At 44.7% G+C, this 26,965-nt stretch overlaps 1 protein-coding gene across 3 annotated transcripts in view; it reads left to right on the forward strand.

Moving 5' to 3' along the window:
• Nucleotides 1-282: 282 nt before the first annotated feature.
• Nucleotides 283-26,965, forward strand: part of DDHD1 (DDHD domain containing 1) — a 69,107-nt gene continuing 42,424 nt past the window's right edge. For 2 of the 3 annotated variants that reach the window (XM_087746847.1, XM_087746849.1), the window contains exons 1-3: nt 283-1,110; nt 15,961-16,134; nt 24,074-24,175. In XM_087746847.1, the coding sequence (XP_087602973.1) occupies nt 381-1,110; nt 15,961-16,134; nt 24,074-24,175 (1,006 nt within the window). In that variant the 5' untranslated portion in view covers nt 283-380. The remainder of the gene's footprint in view (nt 1,111-15,960; nt 16,135-24,073; nt 24,176-26,965) is intronic. The other variant, XM_087746848.1, reaches the window with a different exon arrangement.

Raw genomic sequence — 26,965 nt, forward strand, 5'->3', positions numbered from 1 at the left:
ACAGGGCTGCAGGCCGTGTCTGAGGGTGCCTCACACACACGGACAGGGCTGCAGGCCGTGTCTGAGGGTGCCTCACACACACGGACAGGGCTGCAGGCGCTGTCTGAGGGGTCTCTCACACGCACACCGCCGCCCGGTCCCCCCGCCGTGCCCGGACGCCCCTCACGTCCGCCCCCCTGCCGCGTGCCACCGCCCCGCCCCGCCCCGCCCCCGGCCGCGGCGCGGCGCGGCGCACGTGACGATGCGGCACCGCCCCCGCCCGGACGGAGCCGGCGGCGGCTGCGGCAGCCGCGGGCCGGGCGGGAGCGGGGCGGCGCGGGGGCGGGCGAGGTGAGGTGAGGCGGCTCCGCCGGGCTGGGCCGGGCCGGGCGCGCTGCGGCATGGATTACCCCGAGCCCGCCTCGCCGCAGGGCGCCTGGGACCTGGCGGGGGAAGCCAGCGGCTACGGGGGCGGCTGCTACGAGGGGCCGGCCCGCGGCGAGGAGGAGGAAGAAGCGGCGGCAGAGCAGGCGGCGGCGAGCCGCGGCGTGCAGCGTCCCCTCGCCCGCCCGCCCCGCCGCCCCCAGCAGCGCTCCGCGCCGCTGCTCCGCGCCGCGCTCTCCACCTCCTCCTCCGAGGGGGAAGCGGAGGCGGCGGCAGCCGCTCCGCCGCGGGAGCCCAGCCTGAGCGACGAGGCCGGCGGCGGCGGCGATTTCGACTCGGCCGAGTCCGGCGCCTCGCTGCGCTACTCCACGGGGACGGGCGGCGAGGGCAGCGAGGGCGAGGGAGCGGGGCTGGCGAGCAGCGAGAGCGGCGGCAGCGGCTTCTCCCTGGCGGCGACCGCGCTGCCGGAGAGGAGGCGGCCGGGCGGCGGCCGGCCCCGCTATGAGGTGGTGCGGGAGCTGGGCGCCGAGGAGGTGCGCTGGTTCTACCGGGAGGACCGGAAGACCTGGAAACCCTTCATCGGTTACGACTCGCTACGGATCGAGTTGGCCTACCGCGCCCTCGGACCCGGCGGCCCGACCGAGCCCCGGGAGGGCGAGGCGGCGGCGGTGGAGCCGGTGTGCGTGCGGAGCGGGCTCTACGAGGTGGACGTGGCCAGCGCGGAGAGCTACCCCGTCTACTGGAACCGTGAGTGCCGCCCTCCCTCCCCCGGGGACCTCCCCTTCCCCTCCCCCGGGGACCGGGGCATCCCGGGATCCCGGCACCGAGCCCCTGCGGGTGGCCGGGCTGCCCCCGCCTCCCGCTCTCCCCAGGGAGGGAGGCCGGGCATCCCCTGTGTGCACAGAGACCCTGCACCGGGTTCCCGCCCCCGTGGGCCCTTCGTGCCCCTCCAGCGCACCCCCGTAGCTAAATGGGGGTCTGAGCGCTCCGCATGGCACCAGCCCGGCCAAGGGGACTGGGCCCCGCTTGCTGCCCCTCGCGCTTGGGGATAAGGGATACAGGACACAATGCTCTGCAGGGAGGGGGGACCCTGGGTGCCCATCTCTAACACACACCTGAGCGAGGAGGGACTGGCAATTCCCCTTCCGAATCTCGGATGCGGGGTGGGGAACGCGGCACTGGGCATCCCACCCTCCCAGGCATCTGTGCACTTGAGAGAGGGGACACTGGACCCCCCCGGAGGATGAGGGGCTCTGGGTAACCCTCGCCCACCATACAGGGTCATGGTCAAGGGTGTACTGGGCACCTCTTCACCCACTTCCAGTTGCACAGGGAACTGGGCGTCTTTCCCTCTCGCCCCCCTGTGCACCTGCACCTGGAGGAAAGGGGGATCTGGGCATTCACACTCTGGCGTACGGAGACACGGGAAAGGGAGGTCTGGGCATCTTCTCATTTCTCAGTACATGCAGAAGAAAGTGGGAGGGAAGGTGTCTGAGAGCCTTCTTGCTTATGCTTCCCATTTCCTAGACAAAGGGTGAGGGAGGGTGGAGGTTTGCCTTCAGCTCTCCCCCCTTCCCTCAATATGCACACCCTTCCTTCGGAAAGAGCAGGGTAGAGACAGCAATTGCTTGTCCACTGCCTCCCTGCCACACGCACGCTTCTGATCCCTCTTCTTCAGTGAGGAATCATGGAAGAGAGGGCTGATAGCTGGCTTCCCCTCTGCTACCCTTGTCCTCTCCGCTAGGAAAATGATGATATTGTGCTTCATCTTCCCTTCCTCATCGCCTGTCCACTGGGAGGGGGCATGAAATGGGACTTCTCCTTTCTATTGAAGGGGCTGCAACAGGCACCTCAGATACGCACACAGTCCTTACTTTTTACCCTTCCAATAGAGGGGAGTTTGCTTCACTCCCTCAACTTCAAAATGAGGTGGTGACGCACTCCGTCTCCCACCCTTCCCTTTGCATTCGTTTGTGCTTTGCTGGAGGAGAGGGGACCTTGGGGAACAGAGATGAAAGAAGAGCAGGCACCTCAGCTCTTCTGCCTCTTCCTTTGGAGGGAATGTCTCCCAGCGTCTCGCTGGACAAGTGGGTGTCTGCTCTCCTGGAGCAGACAAGCCGCGCCACTGCTCACCCTCTGTCCCTGAGGACTTGCTTTCCAATTGCATTCCTTCAAGGACAAGGGAAATGTTACGGAGTAGAGTGAGAGATGCAGAGCAGCCAAGCGATAGGCACTGTCCTGGCATGGACCTGGGAGAGGGGCAGAGCTTGTCTCCTCTGCATATTTTTGAGACTCTGGTGGGGATCACAGAGGAACAGCAGAACTGTTTCAGATATGAAAACCAGGGCTTTTGGTCGTTTCCCCTCTTCTTTATCAGCATCTTTATGGGAAGGAGATCCATAAATGACAATACCAAGTGGTACAATTCACTTGTGGTGTGACAATTTGTCTTTCAAATCATTGCCCCAGCAGGCAGACACTGAGCTCGAGGAGCGAGCCGAGGTCTCGGTCCACATGTGTTTGGAGTTAGAGGAGCCTGGGCCCAGCTCCTTGAGCAGAAAGTGGAGGTGGTTCTCCCTGTCACCACCCTGACACCGCTGCTGTTGGTACTTGATGCATCTGCCACGTGGTTACTGGAAAGAGATGAGGTGGGTCACCCAAGGGGTGAGGAAACTGCTGCCACCCCTCTTGTAACTATGCCGTAGGGAGAGAGGGGAACGAGTGAGCAGAGCTGTCAGGTGAGGCAGGATTGCTCCCGGTAATGGGAGCACGAGGCTGTGCTCATCAGCAGCTTAAAGGTTTAATTTCTTGACTCTGTGCCTTGTCCATTTTGGAAGCTGATTCAGTCTCATTAAGCCTGAGGAACAGATGTTTCAAAGGACAACATACGCTGTGCAGAGGCGATTTCTGATGCTTGGAAGGAGAGATTCGCAGAGGTTAGCACCAGAAGCGGTGCTAGGCAGGGGAGAAATAAACTCGTGGTCCTGAGAAGACTAACGACGGGCATGTTTTTTAGTCCTCAGAAAGCTGATTAAGGAGAGTGCTCAAGTCTTTTTCTTATTAGCAAGTCCACTCCTTCACAAGACTAAGATAAACTTTTGCCGTTTCAAGGGTCTGTCAGTGTCTTCTGGTCTAACTTCTCCTTCCTTGCATGGTTCCTTGCCTCTGTTCCCAGTGTACATGAGCGCTCTTGCCTTTCTCCCATTCTTTCCTCCCAACTGCTGCATCCAGACCTAAGAAAACAGCAAGGCCAGACCCTAAGGACTCAGTCTCATCTGTGCTTTTGAAGGCCTCGGTGTAGCTGTTATTCCCAGGTTATTCCCATTTGGTAGTGTGCGTGGAATTTTGGATCCAAAGAGTAGCTACTGCGTTGGTTCACCGTAGTGTGGGAGGGAGCCGGTGGTGGCAAACCAGATCTCACACTGGTGAAGCCCATGAGTAAGGGAGGAGAATCTCGCTCTCTAATCCCACGAGCATGAAGTATAATGAGTACAACTGACTTAAAAGATGCTGAGATGCACGTTAAAGAGTACAGAAACTGCTGTCTGGTTTTGCTGATTCACGTTTTCAGTTCAGAGCAAAGGTCAAAAGCTTTTATCTTTGTTCTTGCCCGTTTTGTTGTTCTGTTTCACGGATGTGCCGTACTTCAGGGAAGGCTGCTATCTCACAGCTACAATGCTGAACGTGCCGACAGTTCTTCAGCTATTGTGCCATCTTAATGACAGGGAAATGTTGATTATAGCTTGGCATGTGCTGAAATATTTTTTTCCCCTCCACGTCTTCAGAAATTTTAAGCTCATCATGGGATTCGTTTGTAGCATCAGGAATATCGGACTGAGTTACAATTTGAGCAGATTAATTACTGAGAATTTTATCCTTACCTTGTGACCTCTGGGATTTATTTAATTAGTATTGTAGAACTAGCAAAGACAGCGCAAGAGGACTAAAATTATTAGAATAGGCTTCCAGATAAGTGAATAACTTGGAGCTAGGCTGCTTCTTGTCTTCCGCGGACATAACAACGAGTGATATTTTGTACAAGGGTCTTCTGTTTGAATCTTCTTAAATTATCCAGCCCTTTTCTGCTCTCCCTGTTGAAGAGGGCTGCTTTACACCCATTTTTCCTACAGAGTTACTCAGTCTAGTTTTCTAGTCCTGGGCGAGTCTGTTAAATCTGCAGCCTGTGGACTTCTGGGTGTCTCTCTCCTGTTCCTTGGCTTGTGAGTTTGCCCCATGCAACTGTTGCCCTGTCTGGTATTTGCTTTTCCCTTGCTTTTTGATGGTTACGTTGTCAAGTTGCCTGTATTTAGTTCTTGCAGTGTTTTCTTATAAATCAGTCCACTTTCACTCTCCAGGTAGTCGTCTTCATCCCAGCATGTTCTTCAGTTTGAATTCTGACTGTGTGTTGGGGACACTCGTCACCTCGGCTGACATCTGTCTGGCAACGCTAGTTTTTAAAATTGGAGTAGGACTTCTGTAAAATCTGGTGGTATGTGGAGAGAAGCAACAACAAAAATATGTATTTCTACAGCCATTTGGGGAGTCTGTGGAGCATTGTCTTTTAGGGAAGGATAAAATACTCCACTCCCACACACAGGTTTGGTAAGGGTTTGGTTTTTTTAACATGTATGTTTTTGTACCTAATAGTTGCATAAGTCTATTAAGTAAAATGCCTCTTGTATTTACAAAAAAAAATTGTTCGCTAGGACCATCTCTGAGTGAAGATGTAAGAGTAACTTTTGCTGTACTGATACGTTACTGACCTTAGCCTGGAAATACCTGTGAATACAGAGTGGACCACTGGGTCTTAATTTTAAAATTTGTATGCTCAGGCTGGAATTGGGCAGTTTTTAAAAACTTTGAGTTGCCTTTAACCTTGGACTGAAAGAAATATCCAAGAGCCTATATTTTCTTTTGTAAGCTCTCTATGAGCTGCTTTGTAAACTGGAAGAAGAGGCAGCAATTAGCACCTTGTGAAAAGCCTCTGCAGGTTGAGCTTTTGCAAAATGAGACGTGAATGCCAGGGCAGTCTTATCTGCGCTCTGAACCTACAGTCAGTCAAGATTACTGAGAACTCTTGGAGTACGGTAGTTGGCGCTTGGCACCAGATGATTACAAAAGGCTATTTTCTTGGTGGATTTTTTTTTTATCATGTGCTTGTTTTGATGTAGGAGGTAGATGTTAGCAGTAAGACACGAAGCCTTTTGACTTCAACCACTGGTGGTTCTTTGGGCTGCATGTCAAGACTAAAAATCAACATTTCAGAGCTGTAAGGTGCTTCTCTGCTATCTGCTTTGTGCAGGAGTGCTGGGGGCTTGTGCCTTCCCTAGACCTGGCAGCATAAATTTCCATGTTGACTCTTTACAGACTGGCAACCCTAAACCCATCTTGAGGCCCCGCTAGACCTCTTGCCTGGCTGCTTTAATCAATGTCTGGTATTTCTTCTGAGGCTGCGTGTTTAGTTTATGGGTTTTGTTTTGTGTTCTGAAACAGAAATAGTATTAAAACAGATTCATGAGGCAAGATGAAAATTAAGGGTTTGGAATCAAGAGTTTATCAGTATGTTTGTGGCTTGCATTTGTTTCAGTCTGTTCTTAGCAGCAGAACACATTTTTAGTTGCTTTACAGCATGCTTAGAACATTGCTTTTGGTGTGTTGGACAGTCTTTGAACTTGGCTGATAAATTTTCCTTTAGGTAAAGGACCTTTTGATCGAAGGCTGAATTCCTGAATGCTATTTTCTTGCTTTTCTCTCCAGGTATGTTATTCTTTTGCAAATAAAATACTGATAGCTTACATGGCAAGGTAAAGCGTTATTTTTGCTACTCAAAGTCTTTCCTGGGTTTTACTTTTTTGCTTCTGTTCTTACCATACCCTCCTTCCAAAAGTATCTTGTAGCTTAGTTGTGGCCAGCTTCTTGCTGACCAGAAGGCCTAACACACACAGATGAAACAATTTTTAGATTTGCAGCGCTCTGTGTATTAAATCACAAATTACTCTTGTTTGTATGTATGTTCTGTTCATGTTTATGGTCTCTGGTACCTTTCCTTCTTTCCGTAGAGAGAATTTGTAGATGCTTTTACTAGAACATGTGGGAGATGCCTGCACTTTGCTTGGATGTGTCTTTGAGGGCAAGTTTCTTCCATGCCCTCAGCTTTTACGTTTGGGATGTACAAGCATTATTTAAGTAAAGTGAATCTGTATCTCACTCCTGTAAATGATACCAGAATCACAGAATCGCTCTCCGGCGGATGGTGTCAGCTACAGCAGGGTAGCTAAGGATGGGCTCAGCTTAGACAGCGAGTCCTCCGATGTAGTCCGGCACTTTTCCTGCTGGATGTGGTCACCAAGGAAGAAGGCAGAGGTGCAGGGAGTACTTGGGATACAAGTTGTGGGTGACAGGCAGAAGGGTGTGTTCTGTTGTAGAAAATGTTTGTGGGATGAGAAGAATCAGGAGTTCTGTTCTGACTTAATTCAGGCTTGAATACTGATTCGACTGTGGTGATATCAAAGAAATAGGATGGGATTTAATGTGGAATGACAGGGCTGGATTAAAGATAGATGACAGGTGAATTTCTGCATGTATGTGTGTGAGAGGGAGATGCTGTCTAGGGAAAAACCGATACTGAAGGCAAAGAGAGACCTTGGGCAGAGCTCCTTTTTGCCCTGAGAGGGGCACGAGAAGAATCTGGAAGAGCTGACACTGTGTAAGTTGTAAGCAGAAGGACTAGATGGGGAAAAAATTTGCAAAAGAGCGAGAAATTACAATAAGAGGCACGAGCGGTTCTGTCAGTGTTATCTGTAAGGTTGAAAAACGTGAGGCTGAAGATGTGGTTTCGAGTGCTGGCCAAAGGAGAGGTCACTAGTGTGGTATGATCTGTTTGAATGGGTTGCAAGTAGCTGAAGCTACACTGGGGTACGGAACTGGAGAGGAGAAGCTCCAGAGATTGTAAGTGTTGTAAATAGAGTGGTTAGTGAGCGCTGGGATGAAGGGAGTACGAGGTGCAAGTGGGGTCCTGGGCAGTGATATTTAAGATGAAAGAAACTAAAATCATGCTGGTTTTCAAGGCAGGGGGAAACTATAGGGTAAAAAAAATTGAAGGAAAAAGTGAAATCTGGGGATGAAATTGTAGGGAAATCTGGAGTTGGGGTGGAGTAGACAGAAAACGTAAATGAAGTTAGGAGGAGAGTGCAGAAAAAAAAAATCCCTGCAGAGGAGAAGAGAGGAGTGAGAGCAATGGTTAATGTGCCCTTGAATATCTTCATCTTGTTCATTAGTGGTAGGTCAGAGGTATGCACAGGAAAAATCTTATTCTTTTTTTTTTTTTTTTTTTTTAAAAAAGATATTCCTTTGTAGGAACCTACTTGTTCAAACTATGTACATGATCAGTGCTGCTCGGTGCTGGTGAGAGCTCGCTAACAAAGACGGATGGAGGAGCGCCTGCCGGGAGAGCACACGCACTTAGAGCTGAGGGTGCGATTGTGCAAAAGTCCCGTGGCTTCCAGTGGGACCCGAGCACATGCTTACATTTTAGGAGGTACTCGCGTGTTTGGCATGTGGCACAGTCATTCTTTTGTGGGCTGATTTAGCTTTCAACTAACGCTATTTCAAAAAAGGCAAGCTTCTCTGGGTGAGAAAAGAGCTGATAAGGGGCTAGCTCCTACAGCTTACCTGCTCCAGCAGCAAATGCTGGTGGTGGAAGTGCTTCACTTCAGAGTACTGGTATTGAAATTTGGTAAACTAATTGATAAGGATTCAATAAAAATAAAGCTGTAAACTTAAAACTGCGGCCCTGTTTCATGTTTCAACAGTCCAAGTTTTTTTGATGAGTGTTTCCTGCTCATCCTTGACATGGCTAGTAGGGTGGGCTTTAGGATTTTGATTTGGACTATAGGGGTCAGGTCTGTGTAAAGAGTAATTGTAGAGATGTTAATTAAACTACTACCTTAAACCAGAAAAATCCTTCTTGAAATACATGATACACACTATATTTTGGGGCGATACACAGCAACTGAGATGAGACATGACTTTGAGGGCATTCATCTCTTTTTGAGGGGTTCCTTCTGTGTTTGACGTTTGCACCAGCCCCAAAGATTAGCCTTTCGTTATTGTTTTGGATTGCTCAGTTCATAGTGTAAACTGATTAAAAATGGTTCAGGGAAAAAGTTACAAGCTGTTGCTTGAATACTTCAGGCGGTCTTGGTACAACAGAGGCAGTTTCACATCTGCAGTCGAGCAAACAGCGTGTTCCACTCTTGCTGCATCTAGCATTGAAGCAGACGCGGAGGCTCGCACGTGTAGCTGCTCTGTCGATCAGAGTCTGGGAAGAAAATCCCGTCTATGCCAATCAGATGGCTCTTAATGTGCTTAGTCTCTGTGAAACTCAAAAGTAACCTCCACCTGTAGTTTTGAAATTGCTTCAGTAAAGCAATTTAGAATTACTTGATGGACCGGCAAAATAATATCCTTTACTGTGTGGTGAATTAAATCCCTTTTAATCTCAGACACCGAATAAAAAATAAAAGTCTGGCTCTGTAAATTCATGTAGCTCTGTGAAGTTTTCTGAGGCCAGGATTTCACCCTTGAACTCCTCTTCAGGTTACCTTGTTACTTTTGAGAGAGCAGACCAGATTGCCTGTGTTTGGGGTTGAACAAAGGAAAGTCACCCGGGCTGTGATTAAACGAGTGGATCCATTTATTCGAATGTCAGTGACCTGCTCTATTCTGAAGTAATATGTTGGGGAATAGCTAGAAAGCAGTAGAACACTAAGCTATTAAAAAAAAAAGTCTGTTATGTTTCCTAGCAAACATGAAATAATGAAATTTTATTATTTATTATAGCATCTGTTTGTTCACCCGGCATGCACGATCATGTCACTGACAGCAAATGTCAGAGTCTTCAATCTCACGATTGGTCTCTATAACCATCTATTCTCATCATAAAGCTTCCTGAGCTTTTCTTTTTTTTCCTTCCACGAGACTCTACAAACCCAGCGGTGTGGGAACTAAATAAGAGGAACAGATCTTGTCCCACAAACTGTGCTCTGTGCGTTTGCATTGGCAAAAATAGAACCTGCGAATCGTTCTTGCTGTAGAGGCAGCAGTGGCCGTGGCTGCCGGCTGGGTAGGATGCACGCTGATGCAGAGGTCGAGCAATACCTGTCCTTACGCTTAACTGTTTGCGCTAGCAAAAAGTCTTACGGGCTGTGCAGTAGTTAATATACCCAAAATATAATTTTAGGTATACAGATAGGATGCAAGAGGAATGGATAGAAATTTTAAGAAGTCTCTGACAGAATCCTTGGTGTTATTCTGGAATACATTTATTTCAGTGGCTCATGTCAACATTCAGGTTCTTGTGTGTATTACAATTGCTAGGAGTGCTGTGCTCCAAGGTATATGACCTGCAGCGCTTCTAGCAGGCCTTTGTGGAGAAAGAAAAAAAGAAAAAAAGAAAAAGAAAGGGGGGGGGGGGGGAAAAGACTGTTCTGCCCAGGTTTCTTTTTTCCCTTGGTAAATGTGTGGGCACTTCTCTTTGTTATTTAAATACCTTTCAGCTTGAGATGTCACATATGGTAGCCTCACAGTTACCTTCAGCTTGTGCAGATGTTACCCTCATGCACTGCAAATTGTTTGCAACTGTAGTAATAAGGAAGTAAAACTTAAGGAACAGAAGTTACTACACTGAAAAACAGGAATCTGGAATTACTACACTGAAAAGCATCTTGAGCTGACTGCTCTTAATGAGCTTGTTTCTTGTCCAGTCCCTTGGCTTTGGGCTTGGAGAGCTGGGAAATTGGGATTGCCAATTCAGCAAAACGCAGGCTTTAATTTAAACTTCTGAGCCTTTGAATATTATATTAACCTTTTAGATCTCATTTGTGGGTAAATTGTTACGGCTGTCTTGAGACTGATGAGTGACTAGTGCCCGAAGTGCCTTCGCTTTGTCATCAAGCCATCTGAGCAGGACCTCAGCTTTGAAGCAATAAAAGAGAAGCTTACCCAGTCTTGCTCTCTTATAATTTTATTCTGTCTATCTTTCAGGTTGCATGCTAGCTTGTGCTGGTATTTCTGAAACGGACCTCCTTTTGGCTTCTTGTTTAAGCTCTGTTTATTAACTTCTAGTTATTATCTCTGTAGCATCTTCGCAACAGTTTCCTGGTTCTGAATCAAGTAAGGTGAGAGGCTTACGTGAGCCATGGTTTGAGCTATACAATATTTAAATTTAGGTACACACCGTTTCAAACAAGGTGGTGGCAGGAAACAAATTATAGTGTTCATGTCGTAGTACAAAAAGAAAAATGGAGGCAAATTCTGCTGCGTTATTACTTTTCATACCGTATTCTGACAGATTATGTAGCTTTTTCAGGCAATTTATGTTCACTGAGGTTTCTTGAGACCTCAATGGATGTGACCACATGGTTTAAAGATCTCCACAAAAAAAGCAGTAGCTGGGGTATGCATATATAAATTACTGCATATGTGTACTACATGTTGCATAAGATTTTTTTTAACATAATTTTTGTTCTTCAGAGGATTTAGGTGATTATCATAATGCAAATCTCTCATGTTCTTGTTCCTTCACATCAGCACTTGTATTCTTTTATTCTCTGAATTTTCAGGAAGAGAAGACCTTTTTATGTAAAAATAAATAAATCCTTTGTTGCAGTCTAGATCTCTTAAACTATTTTCCTCTAAAAGTGGTAAAATATGTATGACTAATTAAAATAAAGTGCCTTTCATCAGCTCGTAATTTCTGCCATTCACTTATTTAGAAATACTTGTATAAATAAGCCATGCAAGTGTATAACCGGCCAAATATATTGGTGTCTTTCAGTTTGAAGCACTGCCAACTGCAGATTATGTGGCGTAAGACTTAAGGCAGTGAAGAAATCAAGGCAAATCCTTTCCTAGGGATCAAGATTGTCAGGACAAAGATAAATAACACTTCATATTATAGATTTGGAATTCTGTATTGGCAAAAAAAAAAGTTAAGTTACAACATGAGGTAAATATCCTTGTATTTAATTTTCCCATAAAACAAAAATAACTGGAAGAATGAATACCCAAGACATGAATGAGTTTATTGAAGGTGGATAGGAGTGAGTGAAATTGGGTGCTAAAAGGGCAATTTTGGTTCATCGCTTTTTAATGGTGATTACTGTAATAGCTTGCATCAAGTTCTCTGGATGAATCGCAGAGAAATCTTTAAATAACTGCACCTGCCCAAGATTAAACAGAGGAATTATGTTTGTCAAGGCACGTCTTTACTCTTTCCCACAGGTTAGACTGAAAAATCTCCTCTTGTGTTGCAGTTGCCTTGTTTCCCCCCCCAATCCAGAGTATTCGGGGTAATTACCGTTAATATACCTCTCTGTCTTCATAACTGAAATGCCATTAGCTGTTGGAATTGGTGACTTTTAGCATCAATAGGTTGTCATCATCGTCGTGACTGGAGTTACACTTTGACCCGGACTGAAATCCAGCATTGCACACTTAAAATATGATGCCATCGTTGTTCAGTTTTGAAAACACAGATGTTAACGGGCAGTTGTTCTTTCCCACTTTACCAAGCCTCCTCTCTAATGAGAAGTAAGATGAAATGGTTTTATTGTCGGCTGTGATCACAAATTTCGTTGGTTTGGTTCTTGGAAGACTGTGTTCAGTTTTCTCAAAACCAAACTGTGCCTCTGATGGAAGGAAAATGTCGTTTACTCGCTTCTTCTCCCAGGCAATTTGCTCTTGAGGTGTCCCAGTAGCGCAGTGATCAAACCTGCCATCCAGCTGGAGATGTTGGACTCTTGCACCGTTTATTTATACAACGGTTGGACTTGATGATCTTAAAGATCTTTTCTAACTGAATGATTCTATGATGTGAAATAAGGGAAGCTTGTAGTTTAGGGTGCTGTGGGTGCATGCATAGTGTGCAATGGTTTAAAGGAGGGGAGGGGGGGAAAAAAAAAAGGCAACTCCTGGGTCCCTCTAAAATCCCACTGAACTTTGGAAAACAGAATTGCCTCACTCAGGTTTTAAAGCCCTGGTCTGAAAACAAAGCTCCGTAATAATCTGTCTTTGGATCTGAGTGTGATTTATATTTCCATATAAATACCCTCTCCAGACCCAGATATATTAGTTTATTCCCAAACTAAACTATCCTGTAAAGATTTTATAATAAAATTTTTCTTATTTCAAACATGCCAATTATTCCTGGCAGAGCCTTTCTGGAAAAGGTACTGCCCATCTTACGTTTGAGAGCCGCCGTTGAGTGCTGCAGCCTACTCTTGTTAAGAACCACTATGGGAAAGTTTCTCTCGGGGAAAAAGAGCCTGAAAATGTTTATTTTAATGCTTTATGTTTAGAATTTTAGAAATCTGTAGGTGGAAATTCCCATGTGAAAAACTCAAAGCCCTTCAGAACTGAAGAAGAGGTGTCTTGTATTGATTTGGTTTGGAGTACAGAATAGTATTCATATGATTATTATTTAAAAAAAAATATCTTTTTATGGATTCAATGAATGGAGCCTCATCAGAATGCTTAGTCAAGAATTAAGGAATTGCTTACAGATTTTCCCAGTAAGGATTAACATCTGACGTAGTGGTGTCATTGCTGCAGCAACAATGGGATCCTTTATCTACGCTCACATATTATGTGCATTTCTTTTTTTTTTTTTTTCCGTACAGAGAGTGCTTTGTTTGTAAGGGCAGCCTAACTGGATCTGTGTGTATTAGCTCTACGGAAAAATGCGGATATCTGACAGGTGTAAAATGTAGGGGAATACAGCAAAGGTGAAGCCAAGTGCGTGACGAGAAGCTGCTGTTTATGGTGACAACTGACATTGCTGTGGTCAACTTTCATTTCATGAAAACTAAATACTCGTGTTTCACACTTCATTGATGGGATGTAGGCTCCAAAATTAGTTTAAATTTTCATAGACAATTGAATTTTCTATGTCATTCGTAGTGACTATTAACTTCGGCAGTTTAAAGCCACTCAGACCTCTTGTTCTTCTGATATGTTGGGATTTTCATTAAATAACCATGCCCTTCAAACACCCCAATCTCTTTAGTCATCTGATGGATCATCAGCATCCAAAATGTTAGAAATTCAGCGCGTGACAATTGGCTCCTCTCTGGAATAGCTATTTCAGCTGTGCAAACAGAAGTTGAATGGCAGAACCGGGTCCTGTGCTATTTCTGTCTGCCTCTTGGTCAGGCCAGCGAGCCCAGAGTCACCTCTGTTCGATATAGGCAGAGCTGAGGGTGCAGGGGAATCGGAGAGTTTGAATGAGGCTTTGGGACTTGGGAAGGATCAACCAACACGCTCGATGCCTGCCAAAGAAAACCGGGATCTGTGGGAAGCTGGGATGGGAGAGGCTGGCGGCGCTCGGAGCCATTGGTTTGGGAAATTCACTTTCCGCGTTGTGCCGCGTGTGCGCAGAGGGTCTGTTTCCTGGGGTTGCCTGCAGGTTTCCCAGTCACTGGAACGCTTGGGTAACTGGGAGAGCACGTGTGCTGGCGCCAAGTGAGGGAAGTTCAGTGGTAATCTGGGCTCCTTGCTCCACGTCTTCTGCCTCCAGCGTCCGCTTCCCTCCCTGCCTTGAGCTTTCCTGCTGCTTACTTTTCCTTGCTGAGCGCTGCCGGACCAACTTAAGGATGCCATCGCCCGCACGTGTGGTGTGATGTGATGTGATGTGCCCTCCTTCTGTTACCAAGGTGGGGTGTTAAGAGATTATCGTCATTTCTAGTACTGTAGAAACAGTGCTTTCCTCTAAATCTCTTGTGGGAAAGGTTTCAAAACTGGCTTTGGCAACAGTTTGAGTGTTACTTGCCCTGTGGGGAGATTATTTTAAGGAGATTTTCCTTCTACTTGCACAGCTTGTAGGTGCAGTGGTCTGAGGGATGAAGAATTTGGAGTAGTTTAGAGGTTCTAAGTAAATTATGGAGGTGCTTGCAATTCTCTGTTACGTTCTCATCTGCAAGCAGTTAGTATGAAAAATACTTCTGGTGTACGCTAGTGTCCATGGGCACAACAAGCGCTAGCGGCGTGTCTGGAACGGGGGGCAGTGCAGAGACTTCGGAGCTGCCCTCGAGCTCAGGGGGACATGCCCGGCCCCGGTGCGGCGCTCTGCGCCGCCGATGCTTGCGTGGCCTGAGCCAACGGCCATGCTAACGCAGCGGCGCGACCGGGCTAAAAACCGCTGCCCTTGGCTGGGTCGCCTCGCCCAGCTGCGTTTGTGTTGGGCTGGTGATACATCAGATAGATCCCTTCCTTTGGTCTGAAATCTCCATGCTCTCTATTGCTTCTTGTTTGTTTTTTTACCTAATTTTCCTTTTCTGTTTCTTTGCATCTGTTGTTTCTTTTCCAAGCTGTCCTTACCAGCTTTGTTTCCCACCTTCCAGGTAGGAAAAGATCTTTGCGTAGTAAAGCCTATTTTTTCCCCCATCTCCTTTTTCTGACTGTCTCCTTTTGTGCTTGAGTTCTGAGCTGCTAAACTTGTGCATTAATGTGCACGCACACAAGATGTTTGCATTTGGCCGAGTCTCTCCATGCCTAAGCAGTATGGAGCAGCGCGCATTAGCGTGCGCTGGAGGTCAGTGGTCTGATTGCTCTGGGGTCTCAGCAGGGCTGTATCTGTGCTGGTCCCATGGGGCTGCAGGGTCTTACAGGCTTGCGGAGCCCAGGCCCACCCCGTATTTCTCCTTCTTGATTTTTCCAGATACAGGAGGAGAAATTCTGAGCTCAGCTGCAATGGGTATTATTGTCTCAGCTGGCTTGCAGAGATGGGTATAAGAGGAGAATTCTTGCTCCTTACAGCCCCAGTAGTTAGTTTGGGCATCATGCACAGTTTGGTGAATAATAAGCACCAGGATATATTTTTCATAGAGATTTCTTTTTTGTCATGTGGACAGCAATTGCTGGGCACCCAGCTTCCTCATTTGGACTACTGAAACTAGAATGACAGCAACCGAAAACAGCCCGCAGTGAAAGACCGATTTTAATTAAAAAAAACCCCTTTCCTCTTTAAAAAAATCACCCTTTATGCTAATTGATGTGTAATTTGGGTTATTGTAAGTGCAGTTCCCAAAGGAAACAAGGCTCTGTGCAGTCAGGGTAAGCATGAGAGGTTTTGTCTCTCCTCCTCATTCTGCAGCCTCTTAACAGCTTTGAAACCACTGGTTGTTATCATTTACAGAGGAGCAGGAGTCTCACAAAGTTCCTAATTTTTGGAAAATTCAGGGCAACTGGGTAGAGAGGAGTATATCCCATTAAGGTTGGCCTGTTTGAACTTAACCCTTAATAAATCTTGCAGAATCTGCATCTTTCTGCCCATCTCTCTCGCATCCTCACACACGCTCTGAAAACTTGGCTTCGTTCACTCAGCTGTTTGCAGGTTAACACTGCTTTCACCACTCCTTTCAGCCCCATGGGAAAAGGTGGTGGTGCTTCTCGAGGCATTTGTGGTTACCTTGCTAGGGGTCCCAGCAGCGGGAGTGTAACTTTTTCATCAAAACATCAAAGAGAATTCCCTTTCCCTCTTATCTGCTGTCAGTTTGTGATTTGTTGCATAAGAAATAAAAAAAATCGTTTGATTTTCAGAAACAGAGAAGATCCCTGTGATGCGTGGACAGTGGTTCATTGATGGTACGTGGCAACCTCTGGAAGAGGAGGAAAGTAACCTGATAGAACAGGAGCATCTCAACCGCTTCAAAGGCCAGCAGCTGCAAGAGAGCTTTGATATGGAAGTATCAAAACCTGTTGACGGGAAGGAGGGTAAGATTGTTTAGATCACTGTTTTTGTAGTATGTTCTCTGGACAGTTGGGATCTGGTTTTTCTTAAGTTTAAGAACGTGATCTGTGATGGTTTTCCATCTTACGTAGTGGGGAACATTACTATAGGCATCAGTTTGCTCTCCCATTTTTCAGTGCATCTCGATGTTGTAGGATTTCCTGCTGCATCACATTTGATGAACGCTGTACAAATTATATTCATGGATAAACTTCTTGTTCCCGTTTTGCTTCGTGTTTCGTATGTTTTAAGTGTGTTTGAAATCTCACTTCAAACCGAAATCTCTTAATGGGACAAGAAGAGTCAGTGTCTGAATGCAGACTGGTTATTAGTTCTCTGGCCAGCATTCCTAATGCCACCTAAAGAGAGTATCAGTTTTACAGGTCACGTTTCATTTTCCATTCTAGTTCAGTCTGTGACTTTATTGGAGTAGTTTTTATCTATAGTAAATCTTGGGCATTCATTCTGTTACGGAAGTCCGTATATTTTAATGACCAGGCTGAGGACATTGAGTTAGTGTTCCTGGGGATCTCAGTCGAATGCAGGTAACGTTTTTAAGAATAACCTTCTGAAATTAGTGATCCATTATTTAATGTACACAGTTGAATTGTTTGCTCAGGCTAAGTATAGCACAGCGAAAGTTCAGTCGTTTTGGCTTTCACACTTCACTTTTTGTTGGTTGTCACTTGATGAACAATCTACAAACCAAGAGCTGCAAGTACAGAGGCCTCACAATATATTCTAGGAGGGTCTTGGTTGTGGTATTCTTTATAATGCAACTTTATTTTTAAACTGTTTAAGCTACAACTTTGCACAAAACAGCTACAGAATGTAGGAGTGGCTGTGTTATGGCCATGAGCGTGGAGGAGTTCTTATGTGTGAACTACACGACCACACAAGTAAAAGCTTGTTAATAAACTGGAAGCAAGGCAGTATTCAGGGTACTTCTGTAATTACTATAAGGAAAACCAGAATATCGTTTGTTGACTTAGGGAGATTTTTCAGCAGTACAGAGAGCAGTTAAATTTGTAACTCCCCTCAAGGCTAGCAAGGACTTTGTGAATATATATTTTTTTTCTATTTATACCACTTTAAAAGATCTTTTCCTCTGGCCCAGCCTGCAGTACAGTCTTCTGCTTTAACAGCTCTGTCAGGCAGGCGCATAAAATGGTGTGAGCCCCGAGCCGCAGCACTGTACCAGTACAGCCACCCCTTTGAAAGGCACTTTCACCTGTATTTCTGTGTGCTTGTACGGATTTATTGTTCCCGTGTACTGGTACAAAGCTCAGCTTTGTTAGTACAGCTGCACCCCCCCCCCCCATGAGTGCAATGCTGTTTGTGGTAGGGTAGAATCATAGAATCGTTTAGGTTGGAAAAGACCTTTAAGATCATCGAGTCCAACTGTTAAACAAGTAGGATGCTTTTACTTGGAGAGCACGTCTTTGGTAGCTTAACTGTTGATGGAAGGAAGGAAGGATGGCTTCAGTTGTACTTGGATTCTCCTTATCGAGTAAGGAAGGGAGTTCAGGTTTTTTTCAGAAAAAGTCTGGTCTGTGGAGCAGAAATTTTCAGATTTAAGGTAGGAGAGATTGGGGAGAGTGGTGAGAAAGATACAATGCCTGATATTTACAAAAACGTAAAAGATCAGAAAAAAGAAAATCGAAATGCAGCTACCAGTGCCTTTTACAAAACTAAAGTTAAAAAAAAATAGCTGTGTATGCAGTCACTTCAAAATGGAATACATGTAAATTCACCAATAACTTTCAATGGATTTTTTTTTTTTTAGTAATAGGAGAGTTGCAGGAAAACTATAGCTAACAGTAAGTGTGACAAGTGGTTCATTATAATATGCCTCTCAATACATCTCTGATCAGCTGGCATCCATGATTGCCATCTGCACGTGGCACTGGGAGAAGCTTTACAACTTGGATTATCGCTGATGAAGTAATCGTAATTAGTTGGAGAAGTGCTGAATTCGGTTTATAAATTTCTTAAATGCTACAATTTGTTGCTACAATCTGTTGTAATTGCATCCTGTATGAAACATATTTTGGTCCCCTTGAGGTTTACAGGTAGCTGTTACTTAAGACGTGAAAGTTAGAATGGATCTGGAAACATCATTGAGAGGCGAAGTAACTATTCGCAATGCTATGGTAAAGCATTGTAAATGATGAAAAACCAGCAATCCCATCTAATTCCTCAGCAGAATTCAGACAATCTGCTGTAACAGTCTCTTAGTACTTAGACGTAATTACTTTTTTTATATGAACGTGCCAGTTTGCATCATAAATAGCTTGTCAACAAGCATCTTATTGAGATGCAGTAGACAAACCTGTTGGCTCTTGATTTGACCCCAGCCATGCTCTCAGCGGTGGCAGTAGGCTGGAAAGTTATAAGCAGGTTCCACTTTGCTGCTCCTCTTTTGGATAATTTTCTCCTATTCAGCCTGCTAACTTGGGGCAACGTATGATATCAATATCCTGGGACTTAGTATCCAAGGCTCAGCTGACAATTTATTTGCAGTTTAATCATCTTTATTTTATTGTCCTCTGAAACCTTTTCGTGAAGAAAACAGAATTGCAAGCACGTTTACTAGGTGTTTCGCACCCTCAGCTTTTGAGCAGCCTGCCCAGTGCGTTGCTGGCAATGGAATCGCCCTCTTTAAGCGCAGGGCAAGCGGTGCTGCTGCCCGTCCGCGCGTGCGGTCACCCTGACGGATGGGTTCGTCTTCGCAAAAACTGACAGCGAGCACCGCGTACGTTACCTGTGAAGGGTAGCTGCTCCACATGCAGTGCCCCTCTTTAGTTTTGGGATACACGTTAGGAGAGTACACTTACATCTAGAAAAACCATTTCCCACTCCAGTGATTTGATTTATTAATTCTGCTCCTGGACTGTCGCATGTTAACAAGGAAATAACTAAGGTTTATCCAAGGCTTTTGGTGATGGTAGGCAGGTGATGAATACACGCCCCTTTATTAAAATGTTAATCCAAGCAAACCTTCCTCCAAAAGTGCAAAATGTTTCAGAATAGGGATCTCCAGCCTGTGGCCTATAAGTAACGTAACACCCATGTTACCTTCCAGTGTTGTCTGGGACCGCAGCAAGCTGTAAATGCTGAAGGTAACACAACAGCATGTGATGGCGTTTAGGTAAACGATTTCTCAAGTTCTCTTTTCCATGGGGCAGCCTGGAGACCACTGCTTCGGCAGGAGATCCCTCTGCTGAGCAAACTGGGGTGGTATTTTGATTTTCATCCTCACAATGTATTTCATTTCATGCCTTGCAAAATGAACTGCGTTTATAGTGCCTGATGTGGCTGACTCCTCTTGGTGTCTGATCCTCTTCAGTGGTCTGCTGGCCTGCTGGTCTCAGCAGTGGCATGACTTTCTCAGGTAAATTATTTGTTATGGCAGAACACAGACATGGGGCACTTTTTTTCTTAGGACTGTCCACGCAGGTTAATGTGACCTTTAGATTTGCCATATCCAGTTGACCTGGATTTGTCTCTGAGAGGAGACTGTAGGAGTTCACAGATATGATTCCCAGACCTCTCCCGCTTGTAGGAGCGAGACAAATTTCTGAGATTTCTGGAGCGATACTTGGTTCTGGGTGTCTTGGCATCTGTAACACTTGTAAAAGGCCAGCTGCCCTGGCTGGTGATCTCTGAAGTGCAGCATCCATAGGAGGTGTTGGCACGTGCCAGCCGGCTCTCCCAGGCTACCACAGACGAGGCAGAAGGTATGCATGCCAGGGAGGGATGCTGAGGGCGTGAGCCTCTCTCTTCATCGGCTCCGCCGGGAGCTCTGCCTCCTGATGTGCCTAAAACCAGGCCAGACAAATGCTGCTGGAGTCCTGGTGCATGCAAATCCTGCAAGGGCATCGCCTGTCTCCTCCGTAGCATGACCGCACTCTGTTTCACATCTCATCACCTCAGAGTCTGCTTTGATCCTGGCCAAATTCCACACACATTTTTCAGTTTAAATAGTTCACTTTATTGTTGATAGATACAGAAAAGGACATTGCTATTCTGTCTTTTAAGACAGAGTAACCGATATGGCTACAGGAGGAAACCACACTTTGGCTGCATTTCAATTGCTTTGTTGTAAAACTGAATGTCTGCGGCCTGGATTTCAGTTAATGCAAATCACAAATTTACTCAAATGCAAGTCTGCATATCGGCAGGTTCAGAAAGGCATCTTCTGGCTTGTCATTACGAAATTTGACATAATTTTGTTGGAGCAAAATGAGAGTCATCACATTGTCATTTTGTAGTTGTATTGAGGAGTAGAGCTTGACGTTTGCCACTCAAGTCTTTGCTAAAAACGATCGAGTCTGACACCTGAAACCCCTAAATGAGATGCTGCACTGCTGTAACAGTATACGTGGGCTTCCAGGACTGATTTGTTGTTCTGCCACTCTGTTGATAGGTAGACAGTGTTGGGGTTTTTGGGGGCCCTCAAATTCATTTGTTCATACTTGGCTTTTTTCATCCAGGTAAATTAGGCTTTTTTGTATATTGGCTTTGCTTGTCCTTCTTATGGAAGATTCATTCTTCAAACTTAACATATGTAAATTAATATCAACACAAGATGTAAGGTGGCGTTTTGATCTAAATTCTTAGGTTCAAAATTTTAAATGATACAAACCTCAGCCCTTAAAATGTGGAAACATCTGGGTTGTTTATTGGATCACACTGAGAATGCTTTATAACTCTGCCTTTGTGCAGAAATCCTGACCTTCCTTGTACTGCATATACCCAGTGGTTACACCTAAATACATTACTACTGTAAAATAATCCTATAAGTATTTCTGAGAAAGACCTAGGCTGTAACACTTGTTCTTTGAAGCAATATTGCAGCTGAAACCATTTCGAAAGGAATACAAAAAGGGTATCATAATATCTTTTTAGCAGTCAATAAGCTTAAAACGTACAGAATAACATAAGATTTAGAAACTGCTTTTTGTGCATACTTAGGCAGACTGAGTTCAGGACCTATCTAAAGTAGTCCATCAAAGGAGCAATGTTCTCAAGTGATTTCAGTAATATGAAGGCCATTGTAAGATAAAACAAGACCATGAACTCCGATCATAGCAGGTTCTTAAGGGTTCTCAGACTAGATATTTTGCTAACAGTATTTAACCATAATAAAGGCAGTGATGTTCAGACCAAGAACTTCTTGATGGAGGGTCAATGTCGCTACTTCAGTGTTGATTTTTCTCTCTTGCTCTGGGGCCGAAGCCCAGGTATCCCTTGCTGCGAGTTCCTCGAGCCCAGAGGAGCTGTTGGCGGGCAGGTGCCCACCGCCTCAGGTACAGGGAGGCGGACAAGGATGGACGAGCATCTTCTGTCATGCAGTCCAACTTTCAGCTGGAGGTTCAATCTGTGGTCAGATTGAAATCCTGGACCAGCCTATTCAATCTGTTCAATCACAGCTGCCTGGCACGTGGTAAAACTGCCGTATCTTGCCTTCTCTATGGCGGTGAGGGTGCCAAACAGCAGAGCAGGAGCGGCAAGTGCTCAGCGTGCTCCTGGGGAGGAGGCGGCGGGTGATACTTCACCGCTCTAGGCAAGCACGAGGGCTAATTCTGATTCTTCTATCTGAGACCACTGAGCAGTGGTTCAAAGGGTACATCATAAACTGGTCCCTGGTATAAGTAATATCCTCTAGCAGCTTTAAGGTTTGCTCTCTCTGCTTTAGGAACACTTGGTTAGCCGTTACTATCATAAATGCAGTTGAGTACCTATCATCTGTTGCTCCATCATCTTTTTTTAGGTACATTCATATAATTAGGAGGAAGTGAAGCTGAAAACTTAATATATTGTGATAGTAAGATAGGAATAGACATAGTTCATTGTATTTACAGAGAGATGCTCAAAATTCAGCTGGAAATCACCTGAGCAACCTGATCCAAATTTGAAATTGGATCCAACTTAAAAGTTGATCCTGCTCTGTGTGAGGGATTGGAGCAGGCGACCCCCAGCAGTCCCTTCAACAGAAATTATTCTGTGGTCAAGTCTATGGTTCTATGATAGATGATGAAAAAAGGTAGAAAAAATCCGGTGAGTCAGAATCAGAAGGAATTTTTGAAATGCATTGACTGTGAAACTGCATAAGTTTATTGGGTTTTCTTACGGATTTTCAGCGTGTGGTTAGATGCCACAAACACGTTAAAAGTTGCGTTTCAAATAGTTGATTTGTTTTGCCTTAGATTTCAAATAAAATTTCCTCTGTTCATAACAAATTTATATTAACAATGATTTTTTTTGTTGCAGCTGGCTAAATTAACCTTTAGGTGGGAAAGTCATATTCATAGAGAGTCGTGCAGACCAGAAGGGATCTCTGGAGATGATCTAGTCCAACCTCCCTGCTAAAAGCTGCCCAGTCAACGAGAGCAGCTTGCTCAGGATATTTCCAGTGGGGTTTTGAATATCTCCAACAACGGACACTTCACAACCTCTCTGGGCAATCCATACCAGTGTTTTATCACCCTCACCATAAAAAAGATATTTTTTTCTTATACTTTCCTTGAATTTCCTGTGTATATTCTTCTTGAGTTGCCACAGCCAGTAAACTATTCTGTAGACTAAATTAGTCCATCAAGTTCCAAGTGCAATAGCTATGAGCCTATTTTTCCTCTCCTCTAGAATACTGACGTGCAACAGTGATATACTTCACTTGCATCTGTATTAAGGCATCTGCTGAGAGAGCTGTTAGCTGGGGGTGCGAAGAGGTGTGATCCTGGACCAGCCCAACTGTGGCAGTCGAAGCCCTTGGCTCAGGCGTGGAATATCGCTCCCTTGTACTGGCATAAGTTACTGGATCGCAGAGTATGAACTATTCCTGGTGGTCATAAGGGAAGATGGCATTCAGTTGCATTTCTCCCCGCTCTCCAGCAGGCTAACTGATTTCGAGTAATAGCAGCTTAATGACTTTGTGGATTCAGAAGCCAGGCTGGAGCCTCTTGATTTCTCACTGGATTTAAACACACTCTCTTGACTATATGTCAGGTTTTTGAGGCTAAAACATTTTGAAATTAAGACTATTTGCATGAGTGAGGGCCCACAGAGCAGTAACACAGAAGACGTAGATTTGTAGGACTTCACTTTCAGCCTTGCTCAGGAACCCCCGAAGGGTAAAAGGTATCCGTGATAACCAAGTTAACGGCGAAGACAAGTCTCCGGTTGTGTAAGTGCCAAGAGCAGCTTCTTCCTGCTCACGTAACTTTACCTGCTCCTTAGCAGGTAAGCTTTCACTTACCTTAAAGTATTTCTTCCATAATCACACAGCACCAGTCTCAAAGTCCCTGAAAAAGAATCTTTTGGACTGCTGTGCAGTATTTCGGTATTCTCACGAGGAGTGAAATAACACAGTTGAAAGTCTCATAGAGGCAAAGCGTGCACGCTGTTGCATTTCACCATGGAAAGCAGCTTCTTGAGGACTTACAGAACAGGGTAACAGTAGGATATTTTGTCTAATCTAACTTTTAATGATCCTCTTACACTCTTTGGGGAAAACAATAGAGCTGTGCTTAAAATGGAGTTGGTTTTGGTTTTTTTTTTCCAAATGTTTAGTGTATACTTACGAAGGGTTACTGTGTTCTGCCCTATACAAATAGAGCATTTATGCTTTTGTACGTGTAAATGCAAAAGCACTCGCTTAGTCTGATTACACTCTGTTCCAGCTGTCTGTTACTAATGCCTTTAGCTTTGTCGTGATGTCGGAACTGTTTATGAAGAGCAAAGAAATTGAATTTGGCTAATGTGACCTGACACTTTTGCTACAAAACCAGTTTTTTAAGTGTATATGCTTTTTCAAAAAATGTGCCAACTTTTTTTTTTTTCTAAAAATGGTAATACTAATGAAAAACATGACACCCCTTTTAAAAATTTTACTTTGAAGCTCAGTGTTTTTACTTTTAGTTCTCTACTACCTCCCTCCCTTCTCCCTCCCTTCTTTGTTCAAATGGAGAGGAAATAAGGAGAATTCAGATGCCGCATGTCTTAAGCGAAAGCGTTCCCAAGGTACAGTAATTGTAGATTTCTTTTTTTGTAGTACTCCTGGCTTAGGAAGCTTTAAATTCTAGTTTGCTTATATCAGTTAAATGTGTTAGAGTTACATGCTTCAATTTCTTGAGCTGTATTCATGCCATTTCCTTCAAAAGGGAAGGAAAAAGCATCATAGATCTTAGAAGAAAAGTAGAAGTGTTGTGAATCTTAGAGAAAAGTAGATGCTAAGAGTATCATGCAGTAATCCTTATTATAATTATTTGTGACTGTGATTAAAAACTGTAAACATTTGTTTCTTACACTCTTTATATGTGGTTTGGCTTTTTCAATAAAGTAAAAGCAAATTTTTTAGAATCACAGCAGGCCTGGTATAAGATAAATTATGTCAAAGAAGGAATTTTTTTTCTGCCACTTTTTTTTTTGATAATGCATACATCTTTAACATTATTTTCACTGCAGCTTTTGTATGAGTACTGGAATGAAATGAGACTTTTGACATACAATATAAAAAGGGGAAGCTGTATAGAACACGTGATAAAGGCTGCTGTGTTGCAGAAAACAACTTTGAACTTTGCAGCAGCTGATATTGTGCAAATTTGTTTCAGAAAGTGGGAGTAGATCTTGCAGGAGCCATTAATGATTGCAGAAGGCTCAAAAGTACTTGTCACTGGTCTTTCTCTGCCAGCGTGAAAGTCAGTAGTGATTAAACTTTTACTGACTTCAGTGACTGTGGAACTAGACTTCTGAAAACTGCACCCTCGATTTAAAATGTAAATGCACATGGTAGGTTTAGGGTGATTCTTGTCATTCCATATATTCTTTTAGCTCCTGGGGATATTGTAAAGTATGAGAATTTATTTTGACGTGCATAAATGTTTGCCTTTTGACTTCCTTTAATTGTATTTTTCTCTAATTGGGTCCAAATGAAAATGCCTGAAATCAAAACGTTTAATAGTAAACTTTTTCCTGCCTCTTCTCCCACATGGAACTCAAGTCTGGTAAAGTTCAATAAGTGTAGCTACTGTCTGGAGCAGTAAGAAAGGACTTCTGCCTTTTATTTTGTGATTGTAATTTCGAAATTATTTTGTATATTTTTTTTTTCTGCAAATCATGTTCAGTTGTGGTAACGAATGTGCTTGAATTGAAAAATTGAAAGTAGGTGCTTATATAACAAATGGTGACGTTGATGAATTGAGAGGGGGTAAAGTGCAATACAAAAATGACAGCAATGTGAAACAGCCCAATTTAATTAAGAGCAATAGCCTTTTTAATGGCTTTGCATTTGTTTTTTAAACAAATAAAGGTTTTAAAATCTGCAGCTGTACCTCAGGTTTACATACCAGAACTTCAGAGTTGTTTAAGAAAGAACGATAGCAGCCAAATTATGCTCTCAGCTGTGTGTATGATGTGGCAGGGGTTTGTGCAGAAACGGCTGCTTGCTGATTTATTTTGAAATCCCTGAAAAAAAGAAGGCAGAAAAGGTTTTCAGACAGGATGTATCCCTGCTCTGGTCTTTAGCCCTTTTCCCATGAGGGGACTGACAGTGCCTTTGTGGAGGAGATGAGATAATATCAGCTCTTAGCACTTCAGAGATGCTTTCCTCTAGATTGATTTTTGACTTGAGCATAGTCAAACTCTGGGAGAGCAGAATCACCCCATGCTTTGGTCTTGGCAGGTGGATGAAAGGATCAAGTAAAAAACAGGTGCTTATCTTAAAAGGTATTTAATTTGAAAGTGTTGGCCGGGTGAAATGCCATGTTCAAGTGCCTGTGTGTTTGCACTTAGGCCTGGAGGTGTTTCAGCTCCTCAAGCACTTGAGCTGGGAGGGTGTTTGCACTAGCAGTGCACGTGCAGTGTGCACGTCCCCAGCTTCTCCGTAGGTTTTGTGCTATGAGCATAAAAAATAGTGCAGGCTTTCCGCTCCTCAGTTATTCTCCAGTTATTTTGACTCAAGATGAGTTTCTGCAGTCTAGTTGAGATGAGGTTCTTCAAGGCTTTAGGAATATGTATTCTGTATTTTATATTTACCTTTTCATTTTTCATATTTAAACTTTTTGGAGGGATTTTCCCCTCTGTGTTCATCTATCTTGGTGAAACGGGAGGTTTGTGTGATAGTAACCATTGATTTCTTCAGGTGAAAGAAGTCCTTGATCCCTCCCGCTTCCCCTGTGCTTCTCTCCTTGTTTTTGCATGGCTTGCTTGCTGCTGTCTAGCGTCAGGCTGTCTTCCATCTGCAGTGGGGTTGTGCCTTCCGCGTACTCGTACTCTAGGTGTCTGTTGTCATTGCTATTCCTGAAACTTGTTTCATTTCTAGTTTCTGGCTACAAAGGAAACCAGAACTTGGTCTCATTTCTATGGGCTGGGCCGTTAATCCCAAACTAGAAAACTAAGCAATGTGCAGAATACCTAGGGTTTTCTGCAAGTGGGGAAGATGCACCTACGGAGACGCCTACTAAGCAAGCTGTGCATGTGGTCAGTGTCAGAGAAGTAGTTCATGTGGAAACAAAGCTGCAAGAAGTCTGATCCACAGGGAGATTCCTGTCCCGTGGTTTTACGGGAGACCCTTCATCTTCTGTGCCTGCCGTTCAGAGGTGCCATAGCCGCAGTCAGATCTCAGTGAAGCTCAGCAATGTCCTAGTCTGGTGCCCTGGAGAGAATCTGCAAACGTAGAAAGCGTGCTCCTGAAGGACCCAGAAGGCAGAGGAATGAACGCAAAGAGCATTCCCCTATGCTGTACCCACTGCCTAATCTGAATTCTGCAACTTTGCTCCCTCAGCCACGCTATGTCATGCCTTGGTGCCTTCC

Source organism: Nipponia nippon, unplaced genomic scaffold (genome assembly GCF_047370975.1).
Source record: "Nipponia nippon isolate SJK-2023a ecotype South Korea unplaced genomic scaffold, ASM4737097v1 scaffold_11, whole genome shotgun sequence".
Classification (NCBI taxonomy): Eukaryota; Metazoa; Chordata; class Aves; order Pelecaniformes; family Threskiornithidae; genus Nipponia; species Nipponia nippon.